General features: G+C 38.2%; 3 protein-coding genes, 1 long non-coding RNA gene and 1 pseudogene across 7 annotated transcripts; 2 read left to right on the plus strand and 3 right to left on the minus strand.

Moving 5' to 3' along the window:
* Nucleotides 1-1,279: 1,279 nt before the first annotated feature.
* Nucleotides 1,280-2,983, plus strand: LOC113714983 (serine carboxypeptidase 1-like; annotated as a pseudogene).
* A 4,040-nt stretch (nt 2,984-7,023) lies between these two features.
* On the plus strand, nt 7,024-7,761 carry LOC140016195 (secreted RxLR effector protein 161-like). The gene has a single exon (XM_072069646.1). It carries the CDS (start codon nt 7,024-7,026, stop codon nt 7,759-7,761), a length of 738 nt encoding a protein of 245 aa, XP_071925747.1.
* Nucleotides 7,762-8,423: 662 nt separating this feature from the next.
* Nucleotides 8,424-14,006, minus strand: LOC113715226 (uroporphyrinogen-III synthase, chloroplastic). Of its 4 annotated transcripts, XR_003453873.2 has the most exons (12): nt 13,728-14,006; nt 13,134-13,221; nt 12,675-12,741; nt 11,678-11,796; nt 11,419-11,514; nt 10,480-10,535; nt 9,823-9,908; nt 9,386-9,520; nt 9,195-9,274; nt 9,040-9,079; nt 8,860-8,951; nt 8,424-8,779 (listed from the first exon to the last, which is right to left on the minus strand). XR_003453873.2 is itself a non-coding variant. In XM_027239483.2 (10 exons), exons 1-9 carry the CDS (start codon nt 13,935-13,937, stop codon nt 8,894-8,896), a joined length of 915 nt encoding a protein of 304 aa, XP_027095284.1. In that variant the 5' UTR covers nt 13,938-14,005; the 3' UTR covers nt 8,424-8,779; nt 8,860-8,893. The 4 variants fall into 4 exon arrangements, 2 of the variants coding, with proteins under 2 accessions (XP_027095284.1, XP_027095286.1); XR_011822446.1 differs by lacking the exon at nt 9,040-9,079; XM_027239483.2 differs by lacking the exons at nt 9,040-9,079; nt 9,195-9,274 and having other exon boundaries at nt 13,728-14,005.
* A 2,670-nt stretch (nt 14,007-16,676) lies between these two features.
* On the minus strand, nt 16,677-21,252 carry LOC113714477 (polyadenylate-binding protein RBP47-like). Its single transcript, XM_072068932.1, has 6 exons — nt 20,293-21,252; nt 18,684-19,164; nt 17,946-18,010; nt 17,744-17,874; nt 17,542-17,638; nt 16,677-17,089 (listed from the first exon to the last, which is right to left on the minus strand). The coding sequence occupies exons 1-6, from the start codon at nt 20,704-20,706 to the stop codon at nt 16,919-16,921; spliced, it is 1,359 nt and encodes a 452-aa protein (XP_071925033.1). The 5' UTR covers nt 20,707-21,252; the 3' UTR covers nt 16,677-16,918.
* LOC140016043 (uncharacterized) lies at nt 19,259-20,286 on the minus strand. Its single transcript, XR_011822372.1, has 2 exons — nt 19,973-20,286; nt 19,259-19,876 (listed from the first exon to the last, which is right to left on the minus strand). It is a non-coding gene; the product is annotated as an uncharacterized lncRNA (long non-coding RNA).
* Nucleotides 21,253-21,711: the final 459 nt, after the last annotated feature.

The raw sequence follows: 21,711 nt of genomic DNA on the forward strand, positions 1-21,711 counted from the left end.
TAGTTTTTATTCTTTCTTTATTTTCCTTTTCGACTAAAAGTCAATATCAAGTCTGCTTTTTAAATCTCTCCCTAGCTAGTGTTGTTACAAATTATATCTCTTGCCGTGTGCATTTCTTTACGTTGTCTCTTTTTATTTTCTTTTTGAACTATTGTGAATCTTAATTATCCACATATATACTTGCAAAGAGTCATTTCCTCGCTTGCAAAGAGTCATTTCCTAAGTTCTATTTGGGAGTTTAATAACTGCATGCATAATTTTACCGATCACAGGTCTCACAAGTTCTGGTTCAAATCAATTGAGGGCAGAAAGATGATTCAAAATGAGTTAAAATTATGAAAATTTTGCAATGATTAATCAGGCAACAAAGCTTGGTCAATTTCATATGAAATTTTATATAAAACTAACACAAGTAATAAAATATATTATGAACTATGTTGATTTTTGAAATAATTTTTAAGTTAATTTTATTGGAGTGTAATGGAGAGAAGCTCTCTCCAACGCAGCGAAGAGGAGCCTAGTCCCACTACTATATACTGCAAAGGCTATCAAACATCCGACACGAGAGCATTACACAAGTACGCTCTAATTGTCTGTGAAACTCAGATTCAAGTAGTACGTAATTTGCTTCAAGAAAGAGTCTGGTTGTCCATTTGTGAAAACTATAATGTTAAAACGGCTAAATGATGAAAGCTATGGTCCCCAAATTTCCTATTTTAGTATGCTAGCTTAATCAGATGAGGTAAATTTTGTGCCATGTAACTGAGTTGATTAGCAACTGATCTTTGCACTCGGCTATACAAGAGATCTTGTGGAGTTTAACGGAGAGAAGAACAAAAATATCACAATCGGGTTTCCTAACATGATGACAGTCCCACTAAATCAGCCAACCGGCTGAGGAAGCGAGCCGACAGGAAGAATAACCATATATAACCCACCTACAATCACTAAAAGGATAATCCTGAATCAGGACGTGATTTACATTTCAAATAAATTTTCTGGATTAATATCTGTAGGCGAGTGCTGCAAATTGCGACAGCAGGTTTATGTCTGTATAGCTTTCTGGGTAAACTTACCGGGGAGAATCAGATATTCTCCAAGTAATTATTCAAATTCTATGGAAGTAATCACCTATAGGATGTGTTTGATCCATGCCAATGAAGTTAGGTCGTAAATAAGGTTGGAAGTTGCCTTGACCAGAGTCGCAAAAACTGATAGAAACTGGTCACCCTGCACTTGAAAGCACTTGTAGCTAGACATGCTATTGAATTTCAAGAACATGCAGCTGCCAACACTAGTATTGTTAACTATAATTTTCCTATCTTGGCAGCAATATGCCTTTCTCATGATCAAAGGTGGAGCCATTCAGGCTGATAACCTTAACGAACTCATTAAGACTCGACATTCAGAAAATCCTCCAAAATTCGGAGCCATGGCTTTATCTAGATCTTGCAGTTAAAACTATGGCCCCAGTGTACATTAGCCCTCAAGATGGATTGATGGAAGCTGATAATATTGATTCATTGCCAGGGCAGCCTGCAGAAGTTGATTTAAACCAATATTCAAGTTACGTAACAGTGAATCGGGAGGGCAGAAGAGCTTTATTTTTTTATTTTGTGGAATCACCTGAAGATTCTTGATCCAAGCCTCTAGTCTTGTGGCTCAATGGAGGTAAGCGGATTTTTAAACTACTTCTACCATTTGGATCTTCTTTCTGATATTCAGTTTTTTCATTACTGTCCCTTATTCTTATTCCTCCCCCCACAACCCCCTTCTTTCCTTTTAATGTAACTACCAGCCCGTTATTAATCACAAAAAGAAAATGAGGCGTTGTACAAGAGATGAAAATGCTATTCAAACCAATTACAGAGATATCTTATGAGCCTTAAATGTCGGACAGGAATATAAAGCATATAGTAGAGGCCAATAATCCGCAATGGACCACCCCGTTCATCTAAGACTACCTCCCAAGTAACTTAGGCCCCTGAGGCCCAAGATACCGAAACAGATATAGTTTATTATCTGTCCTCTCATTGATGCAGAGCTTACCACAAATATTGACAGCATGATATGGCAATGATCAGGGCCAGGATGTTGCTCCCTGGGAATTGGAGCCATGCAAGAGCTTGGACCTTTCAGAGTCAAGAGTGATCGCAAGACCCTCTTATCGAAATGACTACAGCCGAAGAGTCCCCAGCTGGTGTTGGCTTCTCATATTCTAATAAATCCCTTGTGCCGGGTGACAAAATCACAGCTTCAGATTCTTATGCATTTCTTGTAAACTGGTTTGAGAGATTCCCACAATACAAGAACCACGAGTTCTACATAACTAGGGAGAGCTACGATGGCCATTATGGCCCTCAGCTTGCCCACACTATCCTTGCGATGAATAGAAAATCCCCTAAAACTTTCATTAATCTCAAAGGCATTGCAGCAAGTCAATACTGCATTTTGCATTTTTGTTCCATTACTCAGTTTTTTCCATGCAAACCCGCAGACGAGCAGTCAGTTCATTCCATCTACGATGACAAAGGGGAGGTACGACTACTTATGGACCCATGCTTTGAGCTCGGACGAAATCCGCATGCAAAAATTGACAATCGAACTGGGAATTATTCACCCGCATGCAAAGCATACATGGAACAAGCAAGGGTAGAACGCGGGGAGATCGGTTTATTTAACATTGCTGCTCCAATTTGCAGGTCTTCAGAGCCAAGCAAACCCTCCGATTCAGTAAGTGTGCACTGTGCATTATTAAGCATTGTACCATGCATGCGTTTATCAACAAAACACTATCATGATTTGTAATCACATCAAATTATTTGAGAGAAATAATGAAGAATCCGGAATCCGTAGAATCTAAAAATTATTATAATTTATTTTTCACTCTCTCTCAAATTTGAAGCATTTGCCCGAAATTTGCACTCAGAAGTCAGAATCGAATCCATTTGGTGGAAACTCTGCACGTTACTTGGCATTTTGAACATCGTATACTCGTAAATGTTATCCAAATATAAACAGTGCCGTTGTTGTCTTATCCTTATTAGATTGAAGAGTGGACGAATGCTCTAAGAATTATATAGGGGCATACCTGAACCGAGTAGAAGTGCAACAAGCTCTTCATGCGCGTCCAACCAGCTGGGATTTTTTGCGGGTATATTTGATATTTCTCCCGTCACTCGATTCAATCCTCAAATGGACAAAACATTTTAAAGACATTGGCAAAGCAAGAGCCTGACATCTGTTACAAATGTTAATATATATGGCAGCGGACCGTATAATTGGAGCGACAGTCCAGATACCATTCTTCCCTTAATCGAGCAGCTACAATCGCAAATGGCATCAGAACCTGCTAATTGTTACAAATTTGCGTGCTCGAGTGCCATACAATAGATTTAATTGAAAATTCACATTCACTTCTCACCAAGCTCAACGCACAATACTATTTCGGAAAAGCACAAAAGCAACTGAAAATAAACCTGCTCAAATTGCATCATCCAACAAAAATAATAAAATAAAATAAAATAGAAGCAACCTCTTACTTCATTAACTTCTGTTGAATAGCATGTTTTGTGAAACTGCTAACAGATTGCAGGAGTTAGTTGTTCACGTTGCTATTTTTAGGCAATAGATAAGTCAAAGTATTTGATATGATTTTGATTCTAGAATCTTATCTCTAGCAGATTTTTTTCCAGATTTTCTCTAATTCTGTTTTGTTTATGTTATATAAAAGCATGGCTTATGACTCAATAAACATCAGACTTCTGCAATACAAAAGTATTCACTCTTGCTCTACCTTTTTCTGCTCTAATACCCAACAAAGTGGTACCAGAGCTCTCATCTTGAGGGATCTGTGAGGATTGAGAGAGTTTAAACACTTACCCTTATTACGATGAATCCAGAATTTTCCTCTACTTATCAACTTGGACCTCCCATATTTGATGGAACAAATTATCAAATGTGGGCTGTCAGAATGGAAGCGTATCTTGGTGGAAATGATTTGTGGGAGGCTGTAGAGGATGATTATGAAGTACTTCCTCTTCCAAACAATTCAACAGTTGCTCAAATGAAACACCATAATGAGAGGAGACAAAGGAAATCGAAAGCCAGAGCAAGTCTATATGCAGCTGTCACATCCACAATCTTTACCAGAATCATGACGTTGAAAACGGCACATGAGATCTGGAATTTCTTGAAGAAAGAATATGAAGGAGATGAAAAAATCAAAGGGATGCGAGTGTTGAACTTGATTCGAGAATTTGAGATGCAGAAGATGAAAGATTCAGAAACTATCAAGGTCTATTCCGACAGACTCCTTGACATAGTCAATAAAGTAAGACTCCTTGGTACTGATTTTTCCGATTCTAGAATAGTTCAAAAAATTCTAGTTACAATCCCTGAAAAGTACGAGGCTACAATCGCGGCCTTGGAAAACTCAAAAGATCTGTCAAGCATCACCTTGGCAGAGTTGTTAAATGCACTGCAGGCACAAGAACAAAGAAGGCTGATGAGGCAAGAAGGATCGGTGGAAGGTGCCTTTCAAGCCATATCACAATACAACAACAGGGGCAAGAACAAGAAAAACAACAAAAAGGTGCCTGGAAATAACAAATCTCAAGTATATCCACTTTGCCCTTATTGCAAAAAAACCAATCATCCGCAGAAAAGGTGTTGGTGGAACCCAAATGTAAGATGTCACAAATGTGGTCAGTTAGGGCACGTGGAAAAGATATGCAAGTCTCAACAGCAACAAGAAGAAGCCAAGGCTGCTGAGAATCAACCTCAGGAAGAGCAATTGTTTGCAGCTTCATGTTTTGCTACTAATAGCTCCATGGAAAGCTGGCTTATAGATAGTGGTTCTACAAACCACATGACTTATGATCGAGAGCTTTTCAGAAAGCTTGATAAAACTACTACCACTAGAGTCCGGATTGGAAATGGAGCTTACCTTGCTGTAAAAGGCATAGGAACAGTGGCAATTGAAGGGTACACAGGTTTGAAATTAATTTCTGATGTTTTATATGTTCCAGAAATTGATCAAAATCTTTTGAGTATTGCTCAGTTGTTGGAAAAAGATTATAAGGTGCTATTTGAAGATAAAAGCTGCATAATTAAAGATCCAGAAGGAAGAGAAATGTTCAGAATTCAAATGAAAGGCAAAAGTTTTGTTTTGGATCTGATGAGAGAGGAGCAAGCGGCTGTACACAAAGAAATTAATGATGCAGCGCTTTGGCATAAGAGATTGGGCCATTTTCATCATGTTGCTCTGTTGTTCATGAAGAAAAACAACTTAGTAGAAGGTATGCCTGAGTTAGATGAAGAGCTTCCTACTTGTGCTGCTTGTCAATATGGGAAGCAATCAAGGCTTCCTTTTCCCCAAAGTACAACGTGGAGAGCTACACACAAGTTGTAATTGATACATACAGATGTTGGAGGACCTCAGAAAACACCATCTTTGAATGGTAGTAAGTTTTATATTCTCTTCATTGATGATTACACTAGAATGTGTTGGATTTATTTCATGAAATTCAAATCTGAGGTTGCTGACATCTTTTGGAAGTTTAAAGCGTGGGTTGAAAATCAAAGTAGTTGCAGCATACAGGTGATCAGGTCCGATAATGGAACTGAATATACCTCAAAAAAATTCAACAAATTCTGTGAAGATGCAGGCATAGAGCACCAACTGACAGCCCCCTACACTCCCCAGCAAAATGGAGTGGTGGAGCGTAAAAATAGGACGCTTATGGAGATGACAAGATGCTTGTTGCATGATAAAGGGCTGCCAAAGAAATTTTGGACGGAAGCTATGAACACGGCAATTTTTATACTAAACAGATTGCCAACGAAAGCTCTACAGAAAAAGACGCCATTTGAAGCATGGCATGGCTACAAGCCAAAATTGCTTTATCTAAAGACCTTTGGTTGTTTGTGTTACTTTTATATTCCTCAGGTTAAAAGAGACAAGTTAGACAAGAAAGCAAAGTCGGGGATTTTTGTAGGCTATTGCTCATCTTCAAAGGCCTACAGAATCTATTCACCACAAAGCAACAAAATAATTGTGAGCAGGGATGTTAAATTCCTTGAGTCAAACAGCTGGAGTTGGGAAAATGAAGATAAATTTGAAATGCAGGTAGAGAATGATGATGTCGATGAAGAACCTGTTAGAGGAACCAGATTACTCTCTGATATTTATCAGAGATGTAATGTTGCTGTTATGGAGCCTGCAGGATTTAAAGAAGCTACAACTGATCAGAAATGGATAGTTGCAATGAAGGAGGAGCTCAAAATGATAGATAAAAATCAAACTTGGGAGTTGGTGGACAGACCTACACACAAAAAGGTGATAGGTGTCAAATGGGTTTATAGAACCAAATTAAATTCTGATGGTTCTATAAACAAGCACAAGGCAAGACTCGTCGTTAAGGGATATGCTCAGATGTTTGGAGTAGATTTCTCCGAAACATTTGCTCCAGTTGCCAGATTGGATACCATACGAATGTTGTTGGCTCTTGCTGCACAAAAGGGCTGGCTTATACATCAATTAGATGTTAAGTCAGCTTTTCTAAATGGATACCTGGAGGAAGAAATCTTTGTGGAGCAACCTGAAGGATTTGCTGTTCAAGGAAAAGAAAATAAGGTGTATCGTCTAAAAAAGGCATTGTATGGTTTAAAACAGGCACCGAGGTCTTGGTACAGCAGAATTGATGCACACTTGATGAACTTAGGCTTTGAAAAAAGTCTGAGTGAATTTACCTTATATATCAAAAAGGTTGATGGTGAAATACTTGTGATATCTTTATATGTTGATGACCTTCTTGTTACAGGAAGCAGCAAGGAGTTGATTGATAAGTTCAAAAAGGAGATGGAAGATGTCTTTGAAATGACTGATATTGGTATGATGTCATTCTTTCTTGGTATGGAGATACAACAAAAGCAAAATGAAGTGTTTATATGCCAGCAAAAGTATGCAAAGGAGGTCCTGAAAAATTTAACATGGAAGGGTGCAAATCAACTGCGACTCCAATGAATCAAAAGGAGAAGTTTTGCAAAGAAGATGGAGCTGAAAAAGTTGATGAAGGGCTGTATAGAAGCTTAATAGGCTGTCTAATGTATTTGACTGCAACCAGGCCAGATATCATTCAGGCAGTGAGTCTGTTATCAAGATACATGCACTGTGCTAGTGAAATTCATTTTCAAGCAGCAAAAAGGATTTTGAGATACGTTAAAGGTACTGTTGATTATGGAATAAGGTTCAGTCAAGTTAAAAATTTCAATTTTCATGGTTTTTCTGATAGTGATTGGGCTGGATGTGCTGATGATATGAGGAGCACCTCAGGTTACTGTTTTATTTTTGGGTCTGGAATTTTTTCATGGTGTTCAAAGAAGCAGGATGTCATAGCTCAATCCACTGCAGAAGCAGAATATGTAGCTGCCGCTGCTGCTGTGAATCAAGCACTATGGATAAGAAAACTCATGACTGATCTACACATGAAACAGGAAGATTGCACTCAGATATTTGTTGACAATGAGGCTGCAATTTCTATTTCCAATAATCCAGTATTCCATGGCAAAACGAAACATTTCAAGATAAAGCTTTATTTTTTGAGGGAAGTGCAAAAGGAGGGAGAAGTGCAGCTGATTTTCTGTAAAACAGAAGATCAAAGTGCTGATATCTTTACGAAGGCTCTTCCCAAGGAAAGATTTGAGTTCTTGAGGCAAAAACTTGGAGTATGCAGTTCCAAAACCAAGGAGGAGTGTTGAATAGCATGTTTTGTGAAACTGCTAATAGATTGCAGGAGTTAGTTGTTCACGTTGCTATTTTTAGGCAATAGATAAGTCAAAGTATTTGATATGATTTTGATTCTAGAATCTTATCTCTAGCAGATTTTTTTCCAGATTTTCTCTAATTCTGTTTTGTTTATGTTATATAAAAGCATGGCTTATGACTCAATAAACATCAGACTTCTGCAATACAAAAGTATTCACTCTTGCTCTACCTTTTTCTGCTCTAATACCCAACAACTTCTCATGAAAATAGCAGGTTGGAGGCTACGTAATTGGGCACAGAGGACTGGTTTTACTTACTGTTAGGGACGCAGAGCATGAAGTTCCAAGCCATCAACCAGAGCGTTCACTAACCGTGATCGCATCTTTCCTTCAAGGGAAACTTCCTCCTCCCAAAAAAAAAAAAAATTCCTCCTGAACTTCGATAGCACTGCTCATTCGACTGCCAATCCTACAGCAGTAGAGATTTATAAAGCAACATGCTGAATCAATGAGAACTGTATCCTCTATTTGCCATTGCACAAACTTAGCTTCAAGGGGAATTAATGGCATATATCCAGCTAATCTCCTCGTCAATGAGACACAACATGCCACGAGACTTGTATACGGAAACTAATAAATTTTTGGGGGACAAGATCGGCCAGCCAAAATATATATTATTTATTGCTCAATTTATTATTAGCAGGAGGATCAATAGTTTATATAAAGTCAAAGCTGAACGCATTGACATATGATTTCAACCCCAAAAAAAAAAAAAATTAAAACATTTACACGACAAAAAAAATACTATATACAGTTTTAAGAATTTTTCCAGCCCCCCGTGTCTCAGATCTCTAAGCTACACCTTCCTTGTCCCATAGAAAAATGGGCTTGCTCATAAGCAGAACAATCAACATTTTCCCGTTAAATTGTCCACAATCTTCTCGCTCTCTCTCAAGTGTTCCTAGAAGCATACAGTCCATCCTGAATGATGCACTACTTTTACAGTCTTCACCTGCAAAGTTCATGGTCAAATCAAAATCACAGGTTTGAGCTACATATAAGGAGACTATTATATATGTCGTCTTATGTTACCTGGAAAGGTGGAAAAGCCATTCAGAAAGGACTATTAGACTCTCTGGACTTGCTCCTGAACTTTCAAAGCTTCCACAATGCTGTCAACCCAGCTGCAAGGAGGCATGAAATGAGATTGCTTAATGTAGTAGATGTTACTAGTCGATCTCTTGTTTTGAAAATAAAAGATGAAAATATTACGTGGAAGACCACAATCGAAGAGGACTTGAGAATTGGAGAACTGTTTGAAGTTGATAAAAAAAAGAGGAGGATATTAGTGGAAGCCAACTTGCAGACCAATGGATCACTAACACAATGGTGTAGTCCAGGAAAGAGTGAAAAAAGGGGGTCAATACTTGGCATAGATGAGCCTGGAAAGCTTTAAAAGTACTGGCTTCAGACCATTGCATAGCTGAGGCACTGGGGCGACTTGAACCTATATCGGAACATATTTCTGCCTTCATGCCACAATAGATACAGCACCTTCACTCTACTCATAATTAAAGACGTTGCAGAAAGTAAATTCCCTTGAAAAGAAAACTATTACCCATCAAGACCAGGATCTACTGGATAGTATACATTTGTTAACCCTAGTCTTTTTGCAGCCGAAGCAGTTGTCTCGCCAATACAAGCAACAGCATTACCCCACCTCTCCAGTTCTGGAATAAGATTAATCCAAGCCCTATTGCAGAGCAGATGCAAAATGAGCATTAATAACAGCAAAAAATGCAGGTAAAAGGTAAAGCACTGACTGCAAAAGTAGATAAAGTCTTGCATTCATCTCATGTAATATACGTCATTAAAGTGATATTACCACAAAGCCAGAACTAAATGTTGATCTATTGTCCAGACCAACTGATCCAGAGCAGTCAATGCCAGTAATAGAACATTTTTTTTCCTTTTACACACATGAACTGACATACACAACATTGTAAGAGAAAGAACCTTCTGCTCTGCGGTAATTTAAAAGGGCAAAAGTTTTACCGCAGAGCAGAAGGTGATGCCACAGCAACAACAGGAGCCGCAAGTGCCTGTCTCAAAACCATCTGATCAACTTGATCCACAGGTACCTACACATTTGGTAGAGCTCAGAGTCAGCAATATGAAGCAGGCAAACACAAAAAGAAAAGGATATTTGGCAATTGGCATGACTTGAGCAAATGGAGACTACACATGCAATAACCTGCTATTCCCCAGGTAGCAAGGAACTGGGAAGTTATAAACATACTGAATAGCTTCCATGATAAAAATCCTAATTAATAACTATCCAAAACTCATTTCCCCAGACAACAGTTAAATGAACATGGAAATCCAAGCCCTTGGAACCAGCATAGAAAATTATTGTATTATGAAATTTTAAAATCAAAGTGAATGACACAGCCAAACTGAATCCTTAACTCCATAGACGTGAACAAGTTGTATCCCTAGTTCCAGGCAACAAAATATTGAGATGCATGCCAATCCCACCCAAAAAAAAAATCATCTAAACAAAAGCACATAAGGAACACAATGCAAAAACAGTAGCAGACAACTGTCACTATTGAATTCCCATCATGATATCTACAAACAGCAAATCATACATTGCCATCAAGGCATGAAAGCAAAGACGAGAATTTATTGATAATTTCACACCATATTTACCGTTGTGTATGTATTAAGCCGAATGACCTCAAATCCACGCTCCGAAAGACCTTCCTCTGGAAATTATTAGAAAACACATCTACTTAGTATTGCTTTTATTATATATAATCACATATGGAAACAAAGAGCAAAAGGAACATGCTCTGCAAGGATGAACGTAACTGCAAAAACAGATAAATGGTATCAAAATGCTGGGAAAGAAAAGCTCAAGGAAATGGCTAAACTCCACCGAAATAGAATCCCTTTATGTAGAGATAACCTTCAGCATCATTCATGATTCGACAGAGAATCACCATATTGCAAAATGAGCCATAACTTGAATACATAAAGTTTCTAAAACTACTTAGTATTGCATCTCTTCATTTATGTTGTCCATCTCTCCATATTCTCCTCTAATAAAACTAGAGAAAAAAATCTTCAGCAATTTATTACACAGCCTCTCATTATCTTCAAAGATGCAGAAGAAATAGAACTGAAGTCGCTACATAAGAAATATCCAACTCCAAATCTTTTCAGTTAATAAGATTAGCTTAATCTTAATTAATATAGATCAGTTCCAGGAAAATGGAAAGTAAAACATAACTTACTGATGATTATGCCTGTAGAGACAGCAAAACGGAAAAACGGCATTACATAGGCCACCAATATGGCAGGTGATGAAGCGATGATTGAGATGAGTTTCTTAAGTGCTTGTAGATGTTAGTTATACTAATCTACAATGTGCTTAGATGAAATAGAGTAAGTTTGGTATCCAGTAAGTGGAAAAGAAAACCAAGATGCCTGTTCACTCAAAGCACTTCTAGTGCATACATGTTAACTTATGTGGTGTTTTTTCACTTTCTAGCATATCAAAGGATAATATAATACACCTGTGCATATAGATACTTGTCTGTGTGTATGTGTGCGCGCAGAATCTTTATAGATGAAAGTAACACATACCAATATCACTGCTAGCTTTTGCTGAAGCAGGATATAGGACACTACATCTTTCATTTCCATGCTTTGGAAGCTCTGAAGCCAAAATTTTGCCGGTAGCTGAAAATTACAATTGAATTCAAGTTTTCAGGTTTTCAGCAAGCAAAGGTGGCTGCCCATTTTGGTGAGGAAATAGACACACAAGCAACAAGCAGTAACAATATACAGAAAAATATTTTCTGTGGCATACTGTCCAAGGTTGAGAAATACTTTAACCGCAAACCTTTTGATGGTGCAAAAGCAACATGTAGGTACTGTTTTGATTGTTGTGCAGCTTTTTCAAATATACTAGCTGTACCACCACCAACGACACCAACCTTAACATTTGGGGTACCTGCTGCTCTGTAACAGAAATTTGTTACAAGTTTATTGACCAGGTATCTTAAAAGATCACGATCAAGAGTAGCAGAAATAAATGGCTAACTCATGCGCATTACTTAATTTGAAGAGGGTAATTCTTCTGTCAAGTCAATTTTCTAGTGGATTTCCTGTCCACTAGGTGACTTTGTCTTGTTATTATAATTTCCTCTAGCAGAAAACTGACATGCTTGAGTGAAATCTTCACCCTAAAGGCGATTCTAAGATATGCCAACAGAAAATAAGAAGTCTGCTGTAACAAAACTGCGAGTCCTGCTGTGACTGTCTTTTAAAATGCTTCATTTTGGAATAATTCCAATTACCCTCTTTCTCCAGTGGGCATAAAGTTCTGCAGACACAATCCTGACTCTCATATATTTTAGAATTGGCTATTGGATTCAATTCACATTTATCCCACTATTACTAACCTTATCCAATAGGTTATAAAGCGATCGAGACATATGCATAACCAAACTCTCCTCTTATTCTCAGCTTTAAATTAAAGGGGAACCAAACATAAAAAGTTCAGCATTCAAAAATGCAGTTATAACCTAGGCCAAGGCAAAACTAGCATTGCATAGTCATGAAACGGGATCACAGGACTTCAGAAATGTGGTTAAAACATAATTTTTGCTTATTTACTTTCATAAACTCAAATGGCAAAAAAAAAATGTATCATGAGAATCTTCAAATTTCATTTGTCATCAGATACATTCTTTGGAGAACCATCTTTGTAGGTTACCAGATAGGGCCAGAAGCAATACTTTTCCAAAGAATGCAGAAGTACTTATCAATTAAGAGATGGATCATGTTCAAAGATAACCTACGTCTTCCCACTTCAGCTACAGTCAGGAAAAACTTACTTCCAAGCATCAAGGAAAACTGTTCCTGCTTCCGGTGAAGTTACGATGACCCAGTCAAAAGCAGTCTCTGTTGCCACAAGGAATAAGAAAGGCATGGACTTGGGATCAATAAAGAATCAATACTAGATTTTACTCTTTCTTATTATGAAATCAAAGTGTGAAAATAAACTAGGGTGAAGCACACAACGGAAATAAATACCAGAGCAATCAGGCATATCAAACACTATCGAGTATAACAGTTAAGCAATCAACACTCAAGCAGCAGGCTGATGGATGATGCACACAGCTTTAGCTAACACTCCCGTCGCCCTATTTCCAAAATCTTTCCCTCCCTCTCCATTCGTAGTAACCATGATTATCACATGAACAAATAAATTTGATCACGTAGACATTCCCAGTAAACTAGGCAATTGGGTGAGTTTCAAACTAATGCAAACCACGAATGGGGAATGAACTCACCACTTAACAAACACGACAGCCTGTTTGAATCAGGTAACAGCTCATGCTGGATAAGAGGAAGCTCTAGACAATCAATTCCATGTTTCCCCTGCAGCACATGATGAAAATTCCATCTTAATCCCGGGTTTTCTAATTTATGAATCCAATCAGGATACTACCTTCAGCATACTACACTTATGATGGTGTTAGAAAGGCACTAAAGGAATGCCAGTACACTTGCAGTATACATTTGGTGGAAAATGATGCTCGATAGTGTTTTTTTTTTTTTTCCCAACAAACAGCTGACTTTCAGCTCATTTCTACAGAAGCAACAGTAAGACAGTAAACAAAGCCACATTTCAGCTTAGTATATGATCAAAAACCTAAAATGCATGAAACGACGCCCATAATACAGCATTAAAACTCGTAATTCAGGTCTACATACTTTACACTGAAACCAACGGCCACACCGTTCCTGGAGGCAACCAGAAGATTTACGAGTAACTACATCAAATGCAAAATGCTAATACACATACATTAACATAATTGCTGCTACAGAGAAAGAGAGACAGAGACAGAGACAGAGACAGAGAGAGAGAGAGAGTGGTTACATACCAGAGCATTTATGAGCTTCGCGTTTTTGCCACGCTCTCTAGTGACCACGACTTTCGGCTGCGACGTTGAGGAAGCAGACGACGCCGAATTAACTGAAGACGAAGCACGCAGGCACGTTATCCTGCGAAATTGCAGAGAGGACGACGACGACGACGGAGCAAGAGGAGGAGGAAGATGAAGAGAGGAGGAGGTGAGAGAAAGCCAAGGCATTATTGTGGTAAACGTGGAGCTAGGAAAATCGGGCGAAAGAGCCAGCTGCAACCCCCTACCAAATTTTTTATATTTAATACTGCTACTGCCATATTTATCCTAGTCCTGACCCACCTCAGTCTCACTCAATTTAATTCCTAGTGCCTTGACAATTGAAAAACAAACAACTTTGGGCAAATGTCCAATTTGGTCCTAAAACTTCATCTCACCAATATTTATAAGTCTTTCGAAATTTATTTGCTTTTATTTCTGTAACAATCTTCAATCGCTCAATATAGTAGTATTCAATATCAATAATAACGTTGTCTAAAAAAATTAATATGTATGCGTCACACCATACGATTAGGAATCATAAATATTCTTTTTATCTGTTTTTCTCAATTAATATGTATGCGTCACAAATCATAAATATCATAAATCGCTCAATACTACTAGGAGTGTTTGGATAGCAATTTTTTTCAAATAATATTTCGCTTACATCATAAATGCATTTTTCAATTCATCTTTTTATCTCACATATATCACATCATAAAAACTGTTATAATAATTATTACAAATAATATTTCAAATAATATTTTATCCAAACAAATTATTTGAAATCATAAATATTCTTTTCATTGCTTTTCTCCTGCTAGTTGAGTTAAAGTTAAGTTTATTGGAAGGAGTAAATAATTTCTCACTCGAGCAACTATTGACAGAGTAAATGGGTGCAGAAACTTAAAGAATAGGGGCCAAATGGTTGGGATCAAAAGTTTGGGGACTAAATCTATCTTGGTAAATTAGTGGATGACTGGATTCGCTATTTCCGCAAGAAAAATTGATTAATTAAGCTTGGTTGATTGATTGATGGCCTAATCCAGATATTTTGGAATAAAAGTGGTCTGACTTCGACGTATTAGTGGTAAGTTGGCCCCCCCACTGGGTTGAAGGGACACCGCGGCCCACCTCGTGAAATGATGGCTCCTGCTCCTTTATTAGGAAACGAAGTGGAATCGCGATGCTTCCCAGAAGGGTTGATCTGGGCCGTCTATCGGATTGGGAGGATAATTAAAGGAGTTGTCGGGGGAGTGATCTGACGGTGAGATCTGGGACTGGGTTCCCGTCGGGTGCGCGTCAACGTTGCTGATTGATTGTTGTGGTGCAACCCAACTGCCAACATCGCAACCAAGCTCATGCACAATCTGCTGATGTGTGCCCTCTGATGAGGCAGGCTCGTACAAGCTGGAACATGCTTATGCCTTATGAAAGATGAAATGATATTTGAATTGAGTACGATTCAATAAAATTTAATTCGAAATTGATTCTCTAATTATTCAAATAATAATTAAGATTGAGTAGCATTTCTGTGTTTACCAAATATTTAAATTCCACTTGATTAGCATAAATTAAAATTTATGATATTTTGATAAAATTAATATCTGAAATTTAAAATCTAAAATCTGAAATTTGAATCTATTAAATTATTGAGTCGTTAAACACTAAAACTCTAATATCTGAATTCTTTAAGTTTTGAAACCCTAATATTCAAGCATATTCTGCATTAAGTAGGAAGTGTACCGCTATCACTAATTTTTTTTTTAAAATAAGATGTTATATTTTTTGTTGCCAAACAAGTCTAAAGCTTTTAAACACTAGATTGAATGATCAAACAAGATCTAATACATTTAAACGAACTCGAATCGAGTTTGGTTCAATAAAAAAAACTCATTTAAACTTGGATTAGTAAATAAATTAATTAATTAAATTTAAATACAATTTTAACCTTATTAAACTAGGCGACTTGAGTGTTTGATTTGATTTAACTTATTTATACACCCACTTGTAGTTCCATTTTTGGTAAAATTCATACTCTCTACTTAAACGAGAAGATTATCCGATTTGGCATTATAGTCTTCCAAAATGCAACCTTTAAAACGTATTTTTGTGCTTGATCTCCTAATGGAGCTCACACTTCGACAATGGTGCATGAGAAATGGGGCCTTTATCAAATCTCAAGAGCCCGGAAATTTCACCTCACATGAAGATATGGGCTGTCAACAAATGCTTAACAAGAATGTCTAGTACACTAGTTGTCACTCAATGGAAATGGGGCAGTGACAACCGTTCCTGAAGGTTCACGGCCACGATGTGGCCTCAAAAATTTGTGCGGCTCAGATTACACCATATAACTCGATTTTCACGTCATGTGTGGGATCCACAAAAAAGTGTTGTAAAATTACGTCGTGTGCAAAGTAAGTTACATCGTGTACAATAAAAATTACGCGCCGTGAAAAATAAATACAACCTGCAATCGTTACCCGCACAAACGATTGCAGGTGCAACCGTTTGTGCCCCTTGTCCCTCACTCAATTGGGCCTGACAACATTGTACCACTAGCCTTGACACCAACGTGGTATGTGCATCAATAGTAATCGACCATCACTTCTTGCACATTTATTATTTTTTCCTTTTCCTCCAGTCCACAGAACGCCGACCTCAGCCGGAGTTAACTTTTCCGAATGGGAGGAGCATTCTGCGAGCCATTAAGGTTTTTATAACTTATAGTAAGTGTGGCACATTTATCAGAAGGAACTGAACACTACTCCAATTCATAATTGACCAAACTCCTCAACGAATGTATAAAGTATATAGCAACGTGAACACCACAGAATTCGAATACATCCCTGCCTCTTTATCGTCATCATCAGAGGTGCCAGAGCAGCAAGTGCTCGGATGAGCAGGCTAATAACAAATAAAGAATTAAGTGCTCACAATCCATATCAATGTTATTTATTCAAATTAAGAAGTTCCAATATTATGCTCACACTTCTAAACAAATGTTTAATCAAGCCCCTAGAGAACAACTACCTGATTTCTAGTCAAAATTCAGTTCCCCTCTCAGATTTCGGAGGGAATAACAGGGTTCCAAATTCCCACAAGCTCAACAGAGAGACAAAAGCACCCATGTGCCTCATCTGCTGAATCGCTGTGAGCTCGGCCGTCTAGCTTACTTGTTGCTGGTGGGTTCCGTACATGGGATAGGCTCCATAAGCAGCTGCTGCTGCTGCATACATCCCTGGGTCATGAGGTGGTGGCATCGCATACCCATAGCCATCGTAAAAGTGACCTCCATAGTATGCCCCCGTCCACTGGTTTCCAAATTCAGCTCTTAACTGCAAAATAACAATTCATCAATTATGAAATAGTTGCAGCCAACAACAAAGCAGATGAAACAGCATTCAGACTGCCAACTACTCAAGATGCAGCCTAACAGAATATTTCTCCACCAGTACAAGTTAGTAATGGCAGGAACCAAAAGGAGAAAACGAAAGGAGAAAACAAAAATGAGCAAATGGCTAATCGAGGGCATTTCATATACACAATTGTAGAACTGTTACTAGCCGACCTTTTGCTGCCACTAAATCACTCCAATGACGACATATTAGAAGCAGATGACACACTAGGAAAACAGTTAAGCATGCATATCCTGATTGTCTGGATTTTTTCACAAATTTTTCATGAAAAGCGAAGGTGACCTGTAATAGAAGGAATTAATTTTTTCAATCTCAATTATTGAAAGAAACAATGTGCACAGGAATGAACTGATATAAGAGAAAGTTGCTACCTGCTTATTTGCTGGATTACGCCCCCAAGAGAGCCTCACAGTTTGCTTTCCAATCGTGGTACCATTCAACTTCTGCAGTGCCTCCTCGGCATCATTTCTGTCCAAAAAATGGCCACATTCATTCCGTTGTAACTGAACTACCAGCGGAAAATCTCTGTATAAAATTTGAAATATAATGAATTAGATTGGACCAGAAACATACCGATTAGCAAATTGTACAAATCCACATCCTTTTCCAACTGGAATCTTCACCGAAACTATTTCCCCATACTGCAAGAACGGTTGCCTCAGATCCTCATCACTGACATTTGGATCAAGCCCTCCAACGAATATCTACAACCATAATATATTAGCCAAAGGAAGTGGGGGAAAAGAAAAGGAAAAGTATAAAGGCTGAAATCAACTGTTGTATTAGGAGAATCTCCATCAGATTGAGAGCCCTGGCCTGATGAACTATTAATGTATCCACCTGTCAAAACCAATCCAAAACAATTAGAACTTCTTGAGCAAAAATTTCAGAGCCGATGCAACTGTAATAGATCAAAAATGTCCATGGTCAAACTAGAAAACAAAAGGGTTTGAGATATCCCATTACACAAGCATCTGTCTCATTTCAAACTAAACCAATCACCCAAGAACTCGATGTAGAATGATATCTAATTGATCAAGCCATGTATTAAGGCTTTGAAATGAGAAGACAGGCAAAATCACTTGGCATAAAATCTTTCATCCTAGGGCGGCTTCACAAGCAAAAAAGACATCAAATGTTCTCTTTGATTCCAAATTTCATGGTCGTATAAAGTCACATGCTTCTGCCACTTAAGTTGCAGGTTGTCGTGCATCTATTTGCATAATGGAATAGGAAAAAGTAATCTTAACAGAATTCCCTTCTGTATCTTTGTCTGTATCTGTAATTTAACATAAAGGTAATCATTGTAGGCTGAGATAAACATATAAGTTCTTATCAATAGTTACTTCAACCTTGGATCAACATAAATGTAATCCGTAACCCAAACGCATTGTAGAAGAGCACAATAAATAGAAAACACCTGACAGGAAAAGCTTGAATATCTAGTCAACAAACTTGATCGCATTGATACACAGCATCAAATCCAATCATCAGCAAAATCAATGGAAGTTACCTTGTGAAGAATACTGCTGTTGGTATCCAGATGATTTCCTGGGGGTTGCAGCACCAATACGCATGGGCCTGCTTGAACAATAGATGCCATTCATTTCAGTCATAGCCTGTGATCTCTCATTATCATCTCCAAACCTTACAAAACCATAACCCTTTGAACGTCCAGTATTTGCATCAATGACAACTTTAGCAGCTTTAACAGAAGGATATCTACTGGCAAAAGTATCATGCAATAAGCTATCAGTAACATCTGCAGCTAAATCTCCTACAAAGATAGAAAGATCAGAACCATTATTCGAACGCTTGTCGCCCGTGCTAAATGTAGCCCAATTCAGACGAAAAGGTTGTTCTGTGTTAGGCATGATAATGCATGGATATGCTTGCAGGACTTTCTCAGCTGCAGCATGCGAAAAGAACTCCACAAATCCATATCCCTCAGAGAAACCGGTTTGCTTATTGCGAATGACCTTTATAGAGGCAACCTGCAAGAAGATTACGTAAATTGGGGGAAGATGTACAACAATTATAGATGTAAGCACATGAACAAGTTACTAATGATGAAACATCAAGAATATATTTTGCATACCCTAAAGCCATATTTTAGTTGTAGAATTGGAAACATGTTTGAAGATGATAACAAACTATGCGAAGCAAAATCACAAATTTAATGTTCCTGACACGATTGCGTCTTAAACTCTCCAGGAGCAACGTCACACAAATATGCTGGATTCTAACAAAATTTGGACAAGACAAGTGCTTTGGAAAGAGATATTCTATCACATTTTCGCTCACATGCTTCATGCATGGTGATTGCTATATTCATTTAAATTACTGAATGCTTAATTATCACCATTCTTAATTTGTCTGTCTGAATAAGTAAATCTTGTAAAATTTGCCAGTTTTAGAGGTGCCTAAGCCTTTACTTCCACAGCACTTTATTCAAACACACTGAACCATCTAGCTGGACAATTAAAGCAATTAATGAAAAGTAATTCACCACTAAAAAATGTGATATGAAATATTTTATCTCAGTATATAGATGTACAAAACTAAAATTGCTACCTAAAAATGTATACTTAAAAAAAATGCCAGCTTGGCACGGAAAAACGGAGCTCTGGTAAAGATTTGATTTGGTCAATTGAATGAACTTTCCTTGTTTGAAGAAAAATCCCAGCTTCGAACCAAGAAAGAAACCTATAGTTAAAAAATCATCTAGTCATTCAATCTGACAAACTTAGAAACTACATTACATATTACCTCAAAAATTTTAGTTTCTCTAAGAAATAATACCAAACATGGGCACTAATATCCAGCTGTGCGCATCAAATCATCAGCATTCAATTCTCCTTTCTCATAAGAACTAAGCTGTTTCTCGCCACAAACTACATCACCATGGATTCATACTCTCTTTCAAAATAAGATTTAGTGTAAAAAACAAATAACGAAGACGAAAATCATTCTTTAAATTCATCGACAAAAAAATCTACCGACCGACATTATAGACGTAACGCGTGTGAAATCTCAAGCCATGTTTACCAAACAAACGTTCAAAACAATTAAAGCCCAGAAAAGGCATGTGAATGTTGAACAAGGTAATGTTCAGATTAGACCTCGCCAGTGGAAGCAAAGCAGCTGCGAAGATAGTCCTCGTCCATCCAATTATGGAGGTCGCCGACCCAGATCGTTCTATTCTCACCATTAGATCCTCCACCTTGCTGCTGCTGTTGCTGCTGAGGAGGCCCTTGAGGCTGCGGAGGAGGAGGATGGTGGAGGTGGTGGTGATGGTACGGCATGTAGTGCGGCGGGTAATGTGGGGCTGGCATCATATGATGCGGCATTACCATCGCGGCCGCTGGATACTGCATCGCCACCCACTGCTGCTGGGGTGCAGCCGCCACCGCTGGTGTCACCGCCGCAGGAGTAGCAGCCACCCCCTGCTGCGGCGGCTGGCTATTGCTGTTATTATTATTGTTGATATTACTATTATTAGTATTTTGTGATTCCGAACCGCTGTTGGCTTGCATCTTCTTCTGCAGTGGAAGAAAAAGAACACAAACACACGCACTAAAAAACACACTTTCTTCCTCCTCTATTCAAACCCTAATACTGTATTACTACCCCGAAAAAAAAAAGAATAGTGTGTATGAAAATAGATGCTTTTTAATTTATTTCAGATTGACGGAGAGATAAGCTTCGAATACGTACAGGATGAATCTGGGCTCTGAGAGAAAAAACACAAGAAGAGGGGGGAGGCTAAAGAGAAGATTTTAAGTGAGGACGGCGGATCCGTGGGAGAAGCCTTGGGGCAACGCGTATGGTACGATAGCCGTTGGATGAAACGGTGGATTTTAATTAGATCCGTTAGATTATTGGATGATGTGGATACTTGATAGGGTAGGGGGTACCCAAAAAAAAGAGAGAGAGAGAGAAAGAAAGAACCCGGATGGGATAGATATGTACGAGTAGTTAAAAAGTGGGGGTACGCTGCTGTTTTTGGGCTTGGTCGGCGGTCGGCCGCCAGATTTGGGAGAAGTTAGAGAGAGAAAGGGAATGAGAGATTTTCTCAGGGCTTTTTGGTTAGTGTGGATGATTATTGTTGGTTATTGTTTGTTTTTTGTTGGGGTAGGAATAGGTTACCCTTTTAGGTCTGGGTTTGGGCTTTCGGATTTTGGAAATTGGGGAATGCTGATGTATGATAGGTAACTGAGCTGATACGGCCTGCGCTACCGTATTCGTAGTACTGCTTAATTCCACTGCTATAAAGGGAAGTGACTTATTATTGTGTCTTTACCTTGGTTTTTGGTGTTGCTAATGATAACATGGCCACCTTTTAGTCCAACCAAAACAAAAAAAAAAAAAATATGGCTATCGAAGTCTGTTAAGATATATTTGTGCCCGTTACTCATTAGACACCTGTTAAAAAAATTTAAAATATTTATTTTTGTCCTTTCTACATTATCATACAAGTGAAAATGTTCTGCCTGCCATGCACTTCATAGTGCATACAAGGAAACAATACCTAGATTAAT

The sequence above is a fragment of the Coffea arabica genome, chromosome 10c, assembly GCF_036785885.1.
Source record: "Coffea arabica cultivar ET-39 chromosome 10c, Coffea Arabica ET-39 HiFi, whole genome shotgun sequence".
Taxonomy (NCBI): domain Eukaryota; kingdom Viridiplantae; phylum Streptophyta; class Magnoliopsida; order Gentianales; family Rubiaceae; genus Coffea; species Coffea arabica.

Bases quoted from the DNA above. Each gene is read 5' to 3' on its own strand.
- LOC113715226 (XM_027239483.2), bottom strand. From the start codon at position 13,937: ATGCCTTGGCTTTCTCTCACCTCCTCCTCTCTTCATCTTCCTCCTCCT. The intron at 11,515-11,677 runs GTTTGCGGTTAA...TGTAATTTTCAG, and splicing joins TGCTTTTGCACCATCAAAAG to CTACCGGCAAAATTTTGGCT. The intron at 10,536-11,418 runs GTATGTGTTACT...AATAATTTCCAG, and splicing joins AAAAGCTAGCAGTGATATTG to AGGAAGGTCTTTCGGAGCGT.
- LOC113714477 (XM_072068932.1), bottom strand. From the start codon at position 20,706: ATGCAAGCCAACAGCGGTTCGGAATCACAAAATACTAATAATAGTAAT. The intron at 19,165-20,292 runs GTCTAATCTGAA...ATCTTCTTGCAG, and splicing joins GCTTTGCTTCCACTGGCGAG to GTTGCCTCTATAAAGGTCAT. The intron at 17,639-17,743 runs GTATGTTTCTGG...TTTTTTGGACAG, and splicing joins TTTGTACAATTTGCTAATCG to AAATGATGCCGAGGAGGCAC.
- LOC140016195 (XM_072069646.1), top strand. From the start codon at position 7,024: ATGAATCAAAAGGAGAAGTTTTGCAAAGAAGATGGAGCTGAAAAAGTT.